At 36.6% G+C, this 14,003-nt stretch overlaps 1 protein-coding gene and 1 non-coding gene across 3 annotated transcripts in view; both read right to left on the bottom strand.

Moving 5' to 3' along the window:
- Window positions 1-14,003, bottom strand: part of LOC106075489 (serine-rich adhesin for platelets-like) — a 68,197-nt gene that overhangs the window by 17,801 nt on the left and 36,393 nt on the right. For both annotated transcript variants that reach the window (XM_056037245.1, XM_056037244.1), the window contains exons 15-18: window positions 10,704-10,869; window positions 4,416-4,567; window positions 1,715-1,846; window positions 748-938 (exon numbers count right to left, since the gene is read on the bottom strand). In XM_056037245.1, the coding sequence (XP_055893220.1) occupies window positions 748-938; window positions 1,715-1,846; window positions 4,416-4,567; window positions 10,704-10,869 (641 nt within the window). The remainder of the gene's footprint in view (window positions 1-747; window positions 939-1,714; window positions 1,847-4,415; window positions 4,568-10,703; window positions 10,870-14,003) is intronic.
- On the bottom strand, window positions 3,930-4,018 carry Trnay-gua (transfer RNA tyrosine (anticodon GUA)). The gene is given in 2 exon segments: window positions 3,930-3,965; window positions 3,982-4,018. It is a non-coding gene; the product is annotated as a tRNA-Tyr (tRNA).

A 14,003-nucleotide genomic window follows, 5' to 3' on the forward strand; every position in this document is an offset into this window, starting at 1 on the left:
GAATATTTCTTACTTATGTTAATGGTTGAAGGCCCCAGGCAGGATTTTTGTGGGGGGGGGGGGCATCTGCCTTCTTCAAATTTTAATGTTAACATACTCAATGATGTGAATAGATTCAAAGGAATGTCATATTTGTGAAGAATTTAAATAATTAGAGTCGGCCTACTTGTAACTTTTATCTCATTTCCATTATTGAATACAAATAATAAGTTCAGTGCTAAAACAATGAACGATGGATACTTATGACCTATATAAAGTCAGCACTCGAATAGGGACCACATTTTTAATGAGAAAAAATGGCGAATTAGATTTAGCCATAGATCCATGTATGTATGGATTTAGCAAACTAAGGGACATCACTAACCTGAGACAACTCTGCCTAGCAGCAACACAGTGCCAAGTGAACAAATCACTTAATCGTCCTAATCACCAAACGAATCTTTCTGATCAGTAGTGTTCGTAAACATGTGGTTTGCCTTCCTTTTATAGAAATTACGGTCCCTAATGATGAGGCTGCTGCCTTTATAAAGGTAATAGGCCTATTTATGTATCATTTACTGTTTCAGCACTTGACTTCACATTTTCTTATATTTAATTTGCATTTTTTTTTGAAACATGAAACAAATATTTAATTGAAAAGCAATTTCATTTACTGTCGTAAATGTGACCTTTATATAAAGTATAACCAGAAAGAGGCTAATTTAAATAATTTACAGTAAACTGATATCTGATAGGCTCTAGACTTACAAAGTTGTCACGATGACGTGCTTATCTGTTTCATTATACAAAAACGCTTGAAACACCTGGTCAGTGTCCTGTAGGTACTGAGAGACTGGAGTGACCAGGCTGATGCTGACATCTGAGCACAACGAATTCTGGGTTATCTGGACCACCAGCACTGGCTTGGTACTCGTTATCGTAACAAAGTCTGACATTAACTTGAGAACCACAAAGGAGATATACAAAAACATGGATCAGTACAAAGCACATGGTTAGACCACGGAACAATACAGTGATAAGACTAGGTAACCAAGTAAACGAATTCAATCGACAACAAAATTAACATTAAAATTAATTTAAAAATGAAAAAAGATACTAGTGACCGAATGAATCATTTGAAAAGGTGGACTACGTGACCGTATAAATAGAGGGGCTGTTCAAGTTTGGCATAACTGGCGGTTCGATGTGTTGTGATGGAGTTAATATTGTAACCCATAATGGGACATATATAAAATATACACATTATTTGTTAAATTACTAGCCTACAAAATGCTCACGTTGTTTGCCAGTACTGAAGTAAACTGACCGCCAATATAGTTTGACCATTAAAAAAACGCGATGAATTAAAAAGCACAAAGACGTAGCCCCGAGAAGTACTTCTATTGGAGCTGTCGAAATCTAACGTCAGAGTTCGGAGATGAAGGGAACTAACTCCCTGATTTGTTACCTCCCCCTCCCCCTTTTTTGTTTCCTCCCCTTAAACCTTATTTCTCCAGAGAAATATCGAGGTCGTAAAACTTACTTTTCAGAAACCTCAATATTAAGGTTTAAACCTAACCTTTTCTATAAAAACAAGGTCTTAATAGGGGGGGGGGGGGGACGGAAAAAAAGGATGAGAACGAAGGGGCTGCATTTTGGCCCATCACTAGATAGTCTCAAGTCTATGTATTTCTTGTCTATTAAAAACAAAGATTTTTCCAAGACCACTTCCTACCTTGTATTCCAGAAAAGAACCGGCGTTGTCCAGCAGGGTTTTATTATCAGAGGTACTGTTCACTTTGAAGGTAACTTCAGTTTGTGAGGTCGATGCTACAATCTTTATTATATCCTCAAAACCCGTTGGGCACTGGACAATCAAGAACCACATATCTTCAATATTCTAACACATATTGAACTCACAATAGTCTTAGAGTCAAATGATAGAAGAATTCAATACATATAATAGCAGTGCAGGTCTAAACTCTAATTAGACACAGTTTTTTCCCCCCACAATTCTTACAATTAGTTTGCATGCTCTTCATGAATGGGTGGAGGGATCGGTGTTTGGATCAAGCTGTAAGGATTTTCCTAGGAATTTTGAGATTTTATGTATATCTTTAAAAAAAACAACAACTACATAATCTTTCAAAATGTAATTATCTTGAAATAAATTAGTCTTGCGTCATTTTATTTGTATCAAAGCTTCATTGGGAGTTATCGCACTTGACTCAAATGTTTCTTTGTGTTCAGTAAAGAGTTGAATAAAAACAAGAAAAATATTAACAAAATTTATACCATAAGAAGCGATTTTCTATTCTCCCATCAACCAACGAATGTTAGATTAAAAAACAGTTGAGCATATTTTAACCATTCCCCCTTCCCTTTCCTCCAGAGTAAAACTCTTGTAAAGCGAATGTAAAGGCTATAGATCTACTAGACTTTATAATATTCTCTAGCCAAATTTTTTTTTTACTTTGAAAAATTGTAAAGGTCAAACTAGAGCTTTCCCAGTTTGGACAACGAGCATCTCTCTCTATATATAATTCTCTTCATGGCTCAAGAGTTTGGACACCAAGTAATGGAAAGATCACTCTTTTATTTCTGCAAGTCGGGCGGACTAGAGTTACCCCACGTAATGTTAGAGGCGAAAAAAAAAAAGAAGGGGGCGGGAGAACAAGTAGTATTCACCCGTCACTAAAAAGCAGGGCCGGACTTAACCGTTGTGACCAAGAAATCATGGAAAGAGAACAAGTAATCTACCCTGTATTCACCCGTAACTAAATAGTGGGGCCCAATGCGAAATGGATTTCGCGGGGCTCAGTTTGGGGAGGGATACGGATAATAAGTGAAAATTAAGAGTATATTCGTATTTGCATTTTATTCATTCTTTACTACGTACAGAATTACTACACGAGCCTAATTGTGTGTAGCGAAGTCATACAGTATATCATAAGAATTCTGTTTCCTACAGAATTACCAAATGTTTCAATCTATCTACGAGAATTGTTGACCTCAAGTAATTCTTCATTAGTTTGAGGCGCGAGAAGCTTCTTTCACTAGATTCCAGAATTACGGGTATTGCATAATGCCGTAGGATTGGCGTTTTCCATATTGAATGACACCCCAAAATGACAATTTTTGTCCACATATTTCAGAAGATTTGTATGAGTTTTCAAAAGATTTTAATAATTTCCGGATATTTTCAAGACTTTTTCGTTTATTTTGCAATTTCAGGAAATTTCCAGGAGCTCCTGGTAAATCGACAGGAAGCTGCGGGAAATCTGTTATAAGTTATAAAATGGTTTAATTTAATAATTTATACACCTAGAATTAGCGCGGGTCCTATGAAAGTGAGGGTCCTATGAAAGTGCGGGGCCCACTGTGGTCGCATAGGTTGCAGTGGCCTAAGGCCGGCCCTGCAAAATAGCGGATTATGCTACGCCGCCGGTCGACTAGTTCGTAATAATTCTTTTCCCAACGATATATACCTACAGCGATTGTCAAATTTGTAGGAAAATCGTTAGAACCGTTTTTGAGAACCGTGTCCAGATTCTACCCAGACGGTTCCAGGAAGTTTCCACGAAAGTAGAAGTTAAATAGAGATATTGTAAAAAAAAAAAGTCAACTGAAATGAAGATTTGGCGCACCTTCTTAGGTAGAATTCATGGAACTGTTAGTAGAAGTACTTGATTGTGCAAAGCTTACTTATAACACTCTTTGCAATAATGAAGCATTAGAAACAAAAAATTAATGAGAAAATACAGACTACCAACAGCTTCATAAAAGAGGAATTTTTTTTTAAATACTTTTTTTTTTAAAATTGTACTTGTTAACATGTAAGTCCGAAAATTTAGAAGGAGTACAGTATTTCATGCGTATACGCAGGCGTAGCTATGATCTACTCATTTAGTTTTTCAAATGGTAGACAAGAATGTTAAAAAAAAAAAAACTCCCGCGAGCCGGATTCGAACCAGCGACCTAAGGATTTCAAGATAATATCAACTACAGTCCTCCGCTCTACCAACTGAGCTATCACGGGATGCGGTCATACCTGATCAAATCTATATTAGAAATTTGTCAATGAATGAAACGAAACAACATCATCTACTCCACCTGTGCGTGGGAAGTTAGGTATACCTATTCTTGTATATAAAAATTTATAACATCTTTTTTGTCATCTATTCACATCAAATAGCATAACGGTAGAATTTCATTATAGTTATAATAGTTATAGTTATAGTAAATATGAAATTAAAGAAAATTAGGCACAGGTTGAATAATTGCCTTTAGAACGCAAGGTCGCAAACCATATTTTTAAATGTGAATGACACCTACAATAAGGAATGAAAACACACAAAATATACGTGCAGGCGTATGCCAGATCTTCACTTATAACTAAGGTCAAAATATCCTAATGTTTGACCTCCTGACCTCACCTTGGGGGTTTGTTTGACCGCAAACTGTGATCCCCAGGTTTCAACCGGGGGAAGATGTTCTGCTATGGAGTCCCTGTTGTTATTATAGAACGTCCTCGTTAGTTTTGATGTTGTCCAAACTGCAACAGGTTTACTGGATACTATGTGGCTACCTAACAACGACAAGGTACACAAGAAATGCAGGTCAGTGTTAATATATATTAGGGGTGCACCGGATAGTCCCTCCGGCTCCGGCTTCTGCCGAATATCCGGCATTTTTTACTATCCGGTGCTATTCGGCTCCGGTCGGATATCACTACCGGATAGTAAACCGGATAGTAAAAAATACACCTATTTAATATGCATAAAGTGGACCTCGTTCCATTACTGTCTGTTATAGAATGTATTAATGCTTATATGAAAACAAAATAATGTGCTTAAAAAAAAATAGAGCCATTATGAATATGCACCAAACATCGTTTATTATAAAGACAAGGCGTGTTAATAACTTAATATAAATAGAGACGAAACTTTACATCGTAAATGCACTTTACATACAGAGCAGCAATGGCTGGCACTTTTTCAATTTGTCTTGACCTTTGAGTAAGTTAGTTAACATGTTAAAATGCTACATTCCTTGACTACGTCATGCTGACCAGACGTCTGTCTAGCTGTGCGGGTATATCTCCAGAGGTAGAGATGAACAACTCCCACCCCCTTTTATTTGTTTAGTCCATCACATTGAGTTTTTTATGGGTGGGTAACCACAAGTTAAATACGATGGACGTAGGTTTAATGTCAGCGTATTGACACTCTCTAGTGGTCACACCTTTCGAGGGAACTGAGTTTGTTTACTTAGTAGTTAATCTTTATTAGGGGGGGGGCTGGACTACAAGAGCCACACCTCTAATGTAACCAGGTATATTTCTAGATGAACAACTCCCTTCCCCTTTTATTTGTTTAGCCCATCACATTGAGTTCATTGATTGACAGGTGACCCCAAGTCAGATACGATGGACGTAAGCACTCTCTAGAGGTCACACGAGGGAACTAGGTTTGTTATTGGGGGGGGGGGGACTAGACTTTACATTATAAATTCGTATTACATACGTAGCAGCGATGTCTGGCACATTTTAAAAGCTTGTCTTGACCTTTGAGTGGTCTTGTAAACACGTAATATTCCTTAACTACGTCACGCTGATAATCTGTCTAGATGTGCGAGTATATCTCCAGAGGTAGAGATGAGCACCCCCACCTCCTTTTGTTTGTTTAGTCCATAACATTGAGTTCACGGATAGGCAGCTGACCACATTAAGCCAGATGTCAATGTGTTGACACTTTCTAGAGGTCACATCTTATGAGGGAACTGAGTTTGTTTACTTGGAGTAGAATTTTTATTAGGGGCGGGACTACAAGCCAAATCTCTATAAGGTTAATCTGGTATGAGTTTGTTTATTATGAGATGCTGTCAATCAAGGGTCTGGTCCACAAACCAAATTGTTAAGACATATTGACACTGTCTAGAGGTCACTAGATGATGACATTAAGTTTGTTTACTTGGAGAGAAATGTCAATTAGGGCGCTGAACTACAGGACACATCCCTACAAGTATTTTGTTACACAAGCCACGGGTATAAAAGTGGCTTGCAAGGGCATTTAGTAAATTAAATAGTAATAATAATGGCTGATAAAAAGTCATCACTTATATGGCGTTACTTTAATGTCAAAACAATGGACTACTCTAAAGCAGTTTGCAATGCTTGTAAAATAGTAATGTCACGTGGTAAACCAGGCAAACCTAAAGACTTCTCAACCACCACTATGATTAGTCATCTACGCTCGAAACACCCAGACTTATTCAACGAAATGACTGCATTGAAATCAGCATCAAGTAATATCACTGCCTGTGCCAGTACGTCTACGAGCTCCAGTGATTCGTCAAGCCTCACACACAAGCAGCAACCGGGGATTAAAGAGGTCTTAGACAAAGCTAAATTGTGGGATATTATTAGTGATAATGCTAAACGCATTCACTTGGCCATAGCAAAGATGATTGCAACTGACATGGAACCTTACCAAGTAGTTGAGAAGCCTGGATTTATTGGACTTTTAAAAGTACTGGAGAAAAGATACACTGTGCCTAGTCGCAAATATTTTACAGAACGTGTTATTCCAGATATCTACGACAATATTTCCTCAAAGCTTCGTGAAATGCTATCTGATGCTAAAAGCATCGCTTTCTCAACGGTCACTTGGACAGCTGATAATACCACCGAATCATATTTTGGTTTAACTGCCCATTGGTTGAATGAGTCATTTGACCGAAGCAGCTATGTTTTGCATTGTACAAAATTTAATGGCCAGCATACGGCTGCAAATTTGCTGTACTTAAGATATTTACTAAGCCATTATCTGTATTAGATACAAACCAGAAGCGGTTTGTGGCCTTTAAAACACGAGCCTAATGACAAGTTGATGGTGTCAAATACATGAACACAAACATCTACCCACTATACAACTTAGATTGTACTTAAGAAAGATTTACGCTATAAAACCAAGAGTGAACTTTACCTTTAAAAGATTTACATTAGTTACATATATGTTTATATATTCTGCATGAGTTATCCCACATTCTACTTTACAATACATACGCACACACCATCTCATGTTACAAATATTAGTTTATGATAAGCATATATGTAAAAAAAATGCTGTTCATTTTAATTTATCAATCAGTGATAGAGTTTAAAGTAAGAAAGTAAATAACAAAATAATATGAATATAGGTATGTTATATAGAAGATTTGCAAAAACTTCAGTAAAACGAGCTGTTTGAGTCATGTAGGTATCCGGCTCCGGCTCCGGCTCCGGTCGAATATCTAATTGTACTATCCGGTTATATCCGGCTCCGGCCGGATAGCAAAAAGTACTATCCGGTGCACCCCTAATATATATATAGATATCTCGAAACCATCATTGGGGAAACCTTAATTAATCTTTTTTTTTTGTTACAAATTACAAAGATTACAAAAAAAAGAAAAGATTTTTACGTCCTACGCCTGTATGTCTAGTCGCACATGTTTAATAGAGACGTAAACGCTACTAAGATTTTGTTTTCCTGACAGATTTAAGCAACCCGTTTGGTGCACTAAAACATGGGATACTTTAAAAAGATCCATCATTTGAAATTATTTAAACACCAGTTATTGTATTTTTAAATTGTACGCAAATGTGTCATGTATTATCGCTACTTTACTTGTAAGTCTTCTGTCCAGAAGTGTAGGCCTATCTTAATTTAGTGATTTTACTTATTGTGTTACTCTAGTCAAATATGAGTACCGGTATTCATTTGTTTTAAATATTTTGCATTTGTTCTTGTTTCTTTGTTTTCTTGAGTTGAGAAATTCCAACAGAGTACGTATTTTTTAACATTGTTCTAACCAAGGTTAAACCTCTTTATAGACCAAATGCACAGACCATCTGCTAAATTCCCATCGGGCAACACAATCCAATACCAATGATATCTCTGCTCAGGTTGTCAAATAACCAAACAATGAAACTTTGAAGAATAAGCGCTTTGACTGCCCTACTTTTATCTACGTTCGTTTACCAAGAGGCCCGTTCAAGACACTGGCCCCAAAACACACCAATAGAAAGAAAACTATACCGAGAGCTCCCTGATTTGGAAACCACTGCGCAGTTCATCTCATATATTGGTCTTGTCATCTGAACACTCCAACAGTTCATCTCATATATTGGTCTAGTCATCTGAACACTCCAACAGTTCATCTCATATATTGGTCTAGTCATCTGAACACTCCAACAGTTCATCTCATATATTGGTCTAGTCATCTGAACACTCCAACAGTTCATCTCATATATTGGTCTAGTCATGTGAAAGCTCCAACGTACACATGAGAGCGAGCAGGAAGAAGTTGAATAGAGTTTATTATGTATCTCTTACATTCGTGAGGTAATACTTTAACACTGTTACAATACAACATTAAAACAAAAGAAATTTCGTTAATGTCTGAAATATATCCTCTGTCTAGACCAACGGTTCTCAGCCTTTTTAGTTTCGCGACCTATTTTTACGATTGCCCACTATGTGGCGACCCCCTATCGTAAAGTCATGTTGTTGCTAATGTTAAACTATCGTAGTCATAATGTCAATATCTTATCGGAATGGCCAAAGCTGTATGTGTAGTCACGAAACATTTCTGGCTTTAAGTGGATTACAAATAAAAGAAATTTAGCCTTTATTACCTTTATGTACTTTATATGGCGGGATCACCATATTCATCATGTGGTCTATGCCCCAGACGGGTATAAAATTTCCAGGATTACCTGACTGATACATCACAAGACATGTCAGCTATTCTGTGAACAGTGTCATTAGATACGGAGATTGAATTAGATTTAGTTGATCGAACTCCAATCATGACTCGAACGACGTATTCGGTCGCTGGCAACAGCAAGTCATCCGGAGTGCTGTGATGTTTCATAGTTCTACCTAGTGAGAGCCACCGATTAAGAAGCTTCAACGACTGCTATGTTTTGTTTGTTGTATTTGCCAGCAGTTAAGTTTGGCTTCCTTGACTTAATCAGTTTACATTTTGCAATACTCTATGTCAATGTATGTCGTTGTCGCAAAGTTCCGATGTTTGATATCAAAATGACATGTCAAATGGCTCTGATTCATTGATTCTGATAATAGATCCCCGTTACAGATGTCGCTTTGATTTCGAGATTTCTCAATGCCTGCTTTAACTATTGAAGTAAATCAATATCGTAAAAATCGTCATTATATTTTTTCTTGACGTTCATTTTCACTAGTATCTCGTAACAGAACTGTTCCATTTCCTAGCATGGACTATAAATTGATGGTATATCAACCGATTAATTATTAACCAGATGTGGTTTTCAATTTCAGTTACGTGCGATAATCATCACCATATAAACACATCTGACTCCGCTATGTTGGAACATTGCGTTTCGTCACACCATTTGATGGACAGTAACTTAAACTGTTATAAATACTTATGCTGTGAGAATTAAAAAGTTTGGAAGGATTCTGATTCAGCTGTTTGCAACATCTATTCTCGAATGACAAGTATACTAAAAAAAAATTTTAACTACTCATGAAAAGCTTTCTACAATGTTAAGTTTTTTTAGACAAAAATCTATTTTTCCGACGAAGCTAGGCGACCCCTGAACAATTGTCACTCGACCCCCGAAGGCGTCGCGACCCATAGATTGATAACCCCTGGTTTAGACTTAACAAAGTTAAATTAGAAATCATCCTGCAGAGATTTTCAATTCCATGATTTCCGTCTAGCTAGACTTTTTGTACGAGATCGCGTGTTTTAGACTTGGTACCGAATGCGAGATCAGTTTTTATAAATTAATTCTCGCTTCAGTCCGAGACTCTTTTGATGCGTTGTAATATTACCCATAATTCCATTTTTCAGAAAGACCGATCAGCAACTAGTTGATATCTTTTGAGGCATATAGTTCCCCTTTCCAGTAAAGTTCCCCTTTCAGACCCTGCAATCTATAGGGCAGATGATGTTAAGGTCATCAGTTTCTATGGCCAACGGTTAACGAGCAGGGTGTCATGTGACCAGCACAACGACCAAATCGTCTTTATTTTTCCCAACTTAAGTCAGGTTCCTATTAGAGATGGATGGACTCAGGGGCGCTCTGAAAATCACGAAGCTCAAAATCCCAGTCTTCACCGAGATTCGAACCCAGGACTCAGGTTTGGAAGCCAAGCGCTTAATCTCTCAGCCAGGGCGCCCACTTATGCAGTGAATATGCAGTGATTTAGGTTTTGAATTAAAAAAAGGTGAAATGAAAGTGAGGTTAATTTGGTGCGTATTTTATACAGGGAAGAAATCTGGCCCCACTAAGGTTGGCAACCACTCTCTTAAGTTAAAGGTAGAAAATGTACTATATACAAGTGATGATTATTAGTTGAAAAAGCTTATAGCAACTCACTTTGTCTTTCTGGCTGGAATCTTACACGTTATATTTCCCATTCCCATTCTAGGATGCAGTTAAAACTTTGCACAATTATTTATTATTGGCGAAACACATGAATCAATACAGACAATTAATTAGTTTAGTTGCATTAACTTGTGTTAATTGATTTAATTAGGTTTTATATACAGAAATGGCAGATACATTTTGCATTATTGAGAGACATGGCCATAGTTTTGTAATACTTTCTTTTAAATAAGCTTTTTTTTTAAAAGTGTTTTTTTTTTTAAATTTTGCTTATGAAATTATGTAAGGTATGGATGTCTACCTGTTAAATCGCCAGTCGACTGGAGTTGTAGAGACTGGTACTGGGTCAGTGTGACACATAGAGTGTCTCCGTTCAAGTAGGCCTTAGAGTTGAATGTCACGTTGGATATGGCGTTCTGTTTGAAGCGTATCCTAACACTTGTGTCGTCATTATGGAATGCTGTTATCTGGGTTAGAAATGCAGAGTTGGGTTGATTTTAAACAAGAAAAACACAAAAATACTTTTAAAAAAGAACAATACCTCCTTTATAAAACTTGTAGAGGTTTGTTAGATTTTTTTTTAAACAAGCAATAGAATAAAAAAGAATAATTTTAAAAACAAAGCTCATCTAAGGGAAGGAACCTCTTAGTACTGTAATTTATCTGAAAATTACGGGGTTTATCTCCCTTTCTGCTACATAAAACGCAATTAATTAATTAGTACAAAATGATAACCTAATTGGTTACATTTTGCATTGATTCGTGTTTTGTTATCGATAATGAATAATTATGCAACATTTTAACTTTCTCCGAGAATGGGAAGTGAGAGAAAAAAAAAGTGTCAAAACGTTATATATTGTTATAAACTTGGTGGTGGCACAGAGAGGGGTAGTGGTGTGTGTGTAGTCAGCCGACGCAAATCGCCCTAGGCCAGCGCTAGAGGAGCGGTCAACCGTGACGAGTTACGACGATCGGCCGAGACGAGTGTCAACAAGAGAGTTCGGGAAGGATCGCCGACGTGAACAGAGCTCAGGGGCGTCACGAGAGTTGTAGTCATCTGACCACCTGGAAACGTCGAGCGGCGTTCTGTCCGGTTCGAGAAGGCCAGTAGGGACCCTATATAAGAGCGGAGGTGTCGCAGTCAAGACGGTTGAGAAAAGGGGCTCAATACAGCAAGGTTCACGACAGAAGGTTCAGAAAGGAGGTTTACGACAGAAGGTCCACTACAGTCCGGTCGACTACAGCACAGTTCAGCGGTGTGGTTCTGTACGGAGCATTACGACGGTTCAGTGCGGAGTACTGTCAAGTACAGTTGAGACGGCTGGCGTCTTGATCTTGGTCTGCGATCGAGTCCGACACAACGAGCCTAGTGTGAAAAGTCGGTCCTGAACTGTTGAACCCAGTGCAAGCCCGGAACGAGACGGAGAGGCCAGTGCAAGAGTCGATACGGCGGAACGGCTATTAACAAGAGAGATATTTGTACAGTGTACGTGCTGCCAATTGTACAGTATTGGCTGTTACTTATTCAACTATTAAAGTGTTACGTTACTTTGGAGCCCTGAGTTGTCAAGTTCTTTAAGTTGGTGGTGTATGGTGCAGTTTGCAGAGAGCCTGGATAGTGAGATTCGTAACAATATTAAGGGATTAAATCCATATATATATATATATATATATATATATATATATATATCTATATTATAAAGTAGAATGTGAGGGGTATGTATGTATGTATGTTACTTATAGACATCAAAACCGCTTGACCAATCTTGATAAAACTAGGCAGGAATGTTCCTTGGGTACCAACTTAGACCTTAGTGAATGTATTGTAGCCCTAAAACAAATGTAAGACCCTCAAAAAAAATAAAGTTGTCCGACTCTATTACAGCTATAGTATTTTATGGATCTAGGCCATGTCTACAATGTTGACATGAGAAAAGATAGAAAGGATTTAGACCTAGATCTAATTTTAAGAAATACACTTTGCGCACATAGTTTTTTACTTTGACACATGAAAAGACAAAAGAAGATCCATTGATTTCATTATATAATTAAATTAACCTTCAATTTTGTGTTTCAAAAGCATTTTTTACATAAATTAGTTCCTGATATCTGTGACTACAGATTTCCTGACGAACATTCTTTCATTAGACAATACCGTAATGAATCGCGTACTAAAAATTAATTCGTTTAATTGTTTACTTAATAATCCCATCCCTAGATCTAAAACTCTAATTCAACTCTAAGATGATAAAACTTCTCTTCGCACAGATAGTTTTATACTTAAACACATAAATATATTAATTAAAGTCCATTCATTTCATATTTTGATCAAATAAACATTCAAATTTGGTTTTCTAAAGCTACATTCATCTGCGAAGCCGAGTTAAAGGCCTAGATCTATATTCATTCATGAATCGCGTACTAAAAAAATGCTAGATCTAAATTGGCTCTCATTTGAGACAACATAATTATGTAATTTTACACATGAACATACATTATTTAATGAAAATTAACCTTCAAATTTGAGTTTACAAATCATTTTTTACATAAAATCGTTCGCTATAAATGCGAATAGCTTTAGCCGCATTGACACACTTTTCCATGGCTCGCGCGCACCATTACTTGACTTCATTACAACATAGCTACACATTTCTATTTACCGTGTTGACATTTTTCATTCATATCGCGCACCAAAAAGGTCACGCATGCGCTATAGATGTGAATGGCTTTAGCGTGTTGATCTACATCTAAATAGGTCGACCCAAGCTTAAAGTGTTTATTTATAGACTAGACTACTATGGCATCCGTATTTTTTTAGAGTCTAGATCTAGATCTAAATAAAATTAAACTAACAATGTTATATTATCAGTTACATTTACGCGTTTGCTTTAATTATAAAATATATTTTATCGCTTTTTTTTTTGTCACCAAGGCGACGCGTCAAGGGGTCATGAACTCACAGAGCTACAAAAAAAAAAAAAAACAACAGATGTTGACATTTGAATAATAAATTGAATAATTAAACTCTATTTTGCGTTATTTATTAATTTAAATCAATGATAGTTCAATATAGCCTACTCTCTTATATATGTGACTATACTTTTTTATTAACCATGCACATTTTTAAAATAGATCTAAAAGCTTTAATTTCGTTGATAGATCTAGATCTAATAAACTATTTTCTTCTCATTTGGAGACTGGAACTCTCATATTTCTAAAGATAACTTTTCAGTTTCAGACGTGAGTCTATTCAATAATTTCTAAAACGTAAACAAGACAGCGAGCTCACTATCTTTACTGATTATAGATCTACAATATTCTGCTGAAAAACATTTAAACTACTATTGGTAGGGACCGAAAGTCTACATATAGCGTAAATAATTGAAGTAAGAAACTATTTTATAACTAGATCTACATATAGATGTAATTGTAGGTCTATAATATAGATCTGTAACAATTATTCTACACTTGGGTCCAGTTGGGTAAACCATGGTTACCATCTATGTTTAGATTATACTAGATCTAGATATAGAGATCTACTTATCAAAGTGAATGGCTTTAGCGTGTTGACATATATACTGATTTAGAGCTACGTCAACAC

This window comes from Biomphalaria glabrata, chromosome 8 (assembly GCF_947242115.1).
Source record: "Biomphalaria glabrata chromosome 8, xgBioGlab47.1, whole genome shotgun sequence".
In the NCBI taxonomy this organism is placed as follows: Eukaryota; Metazoa; Mollusca; class Gastropoda; family Planorbidae; genus Biomphalaria; species Biomphalaria glabrata.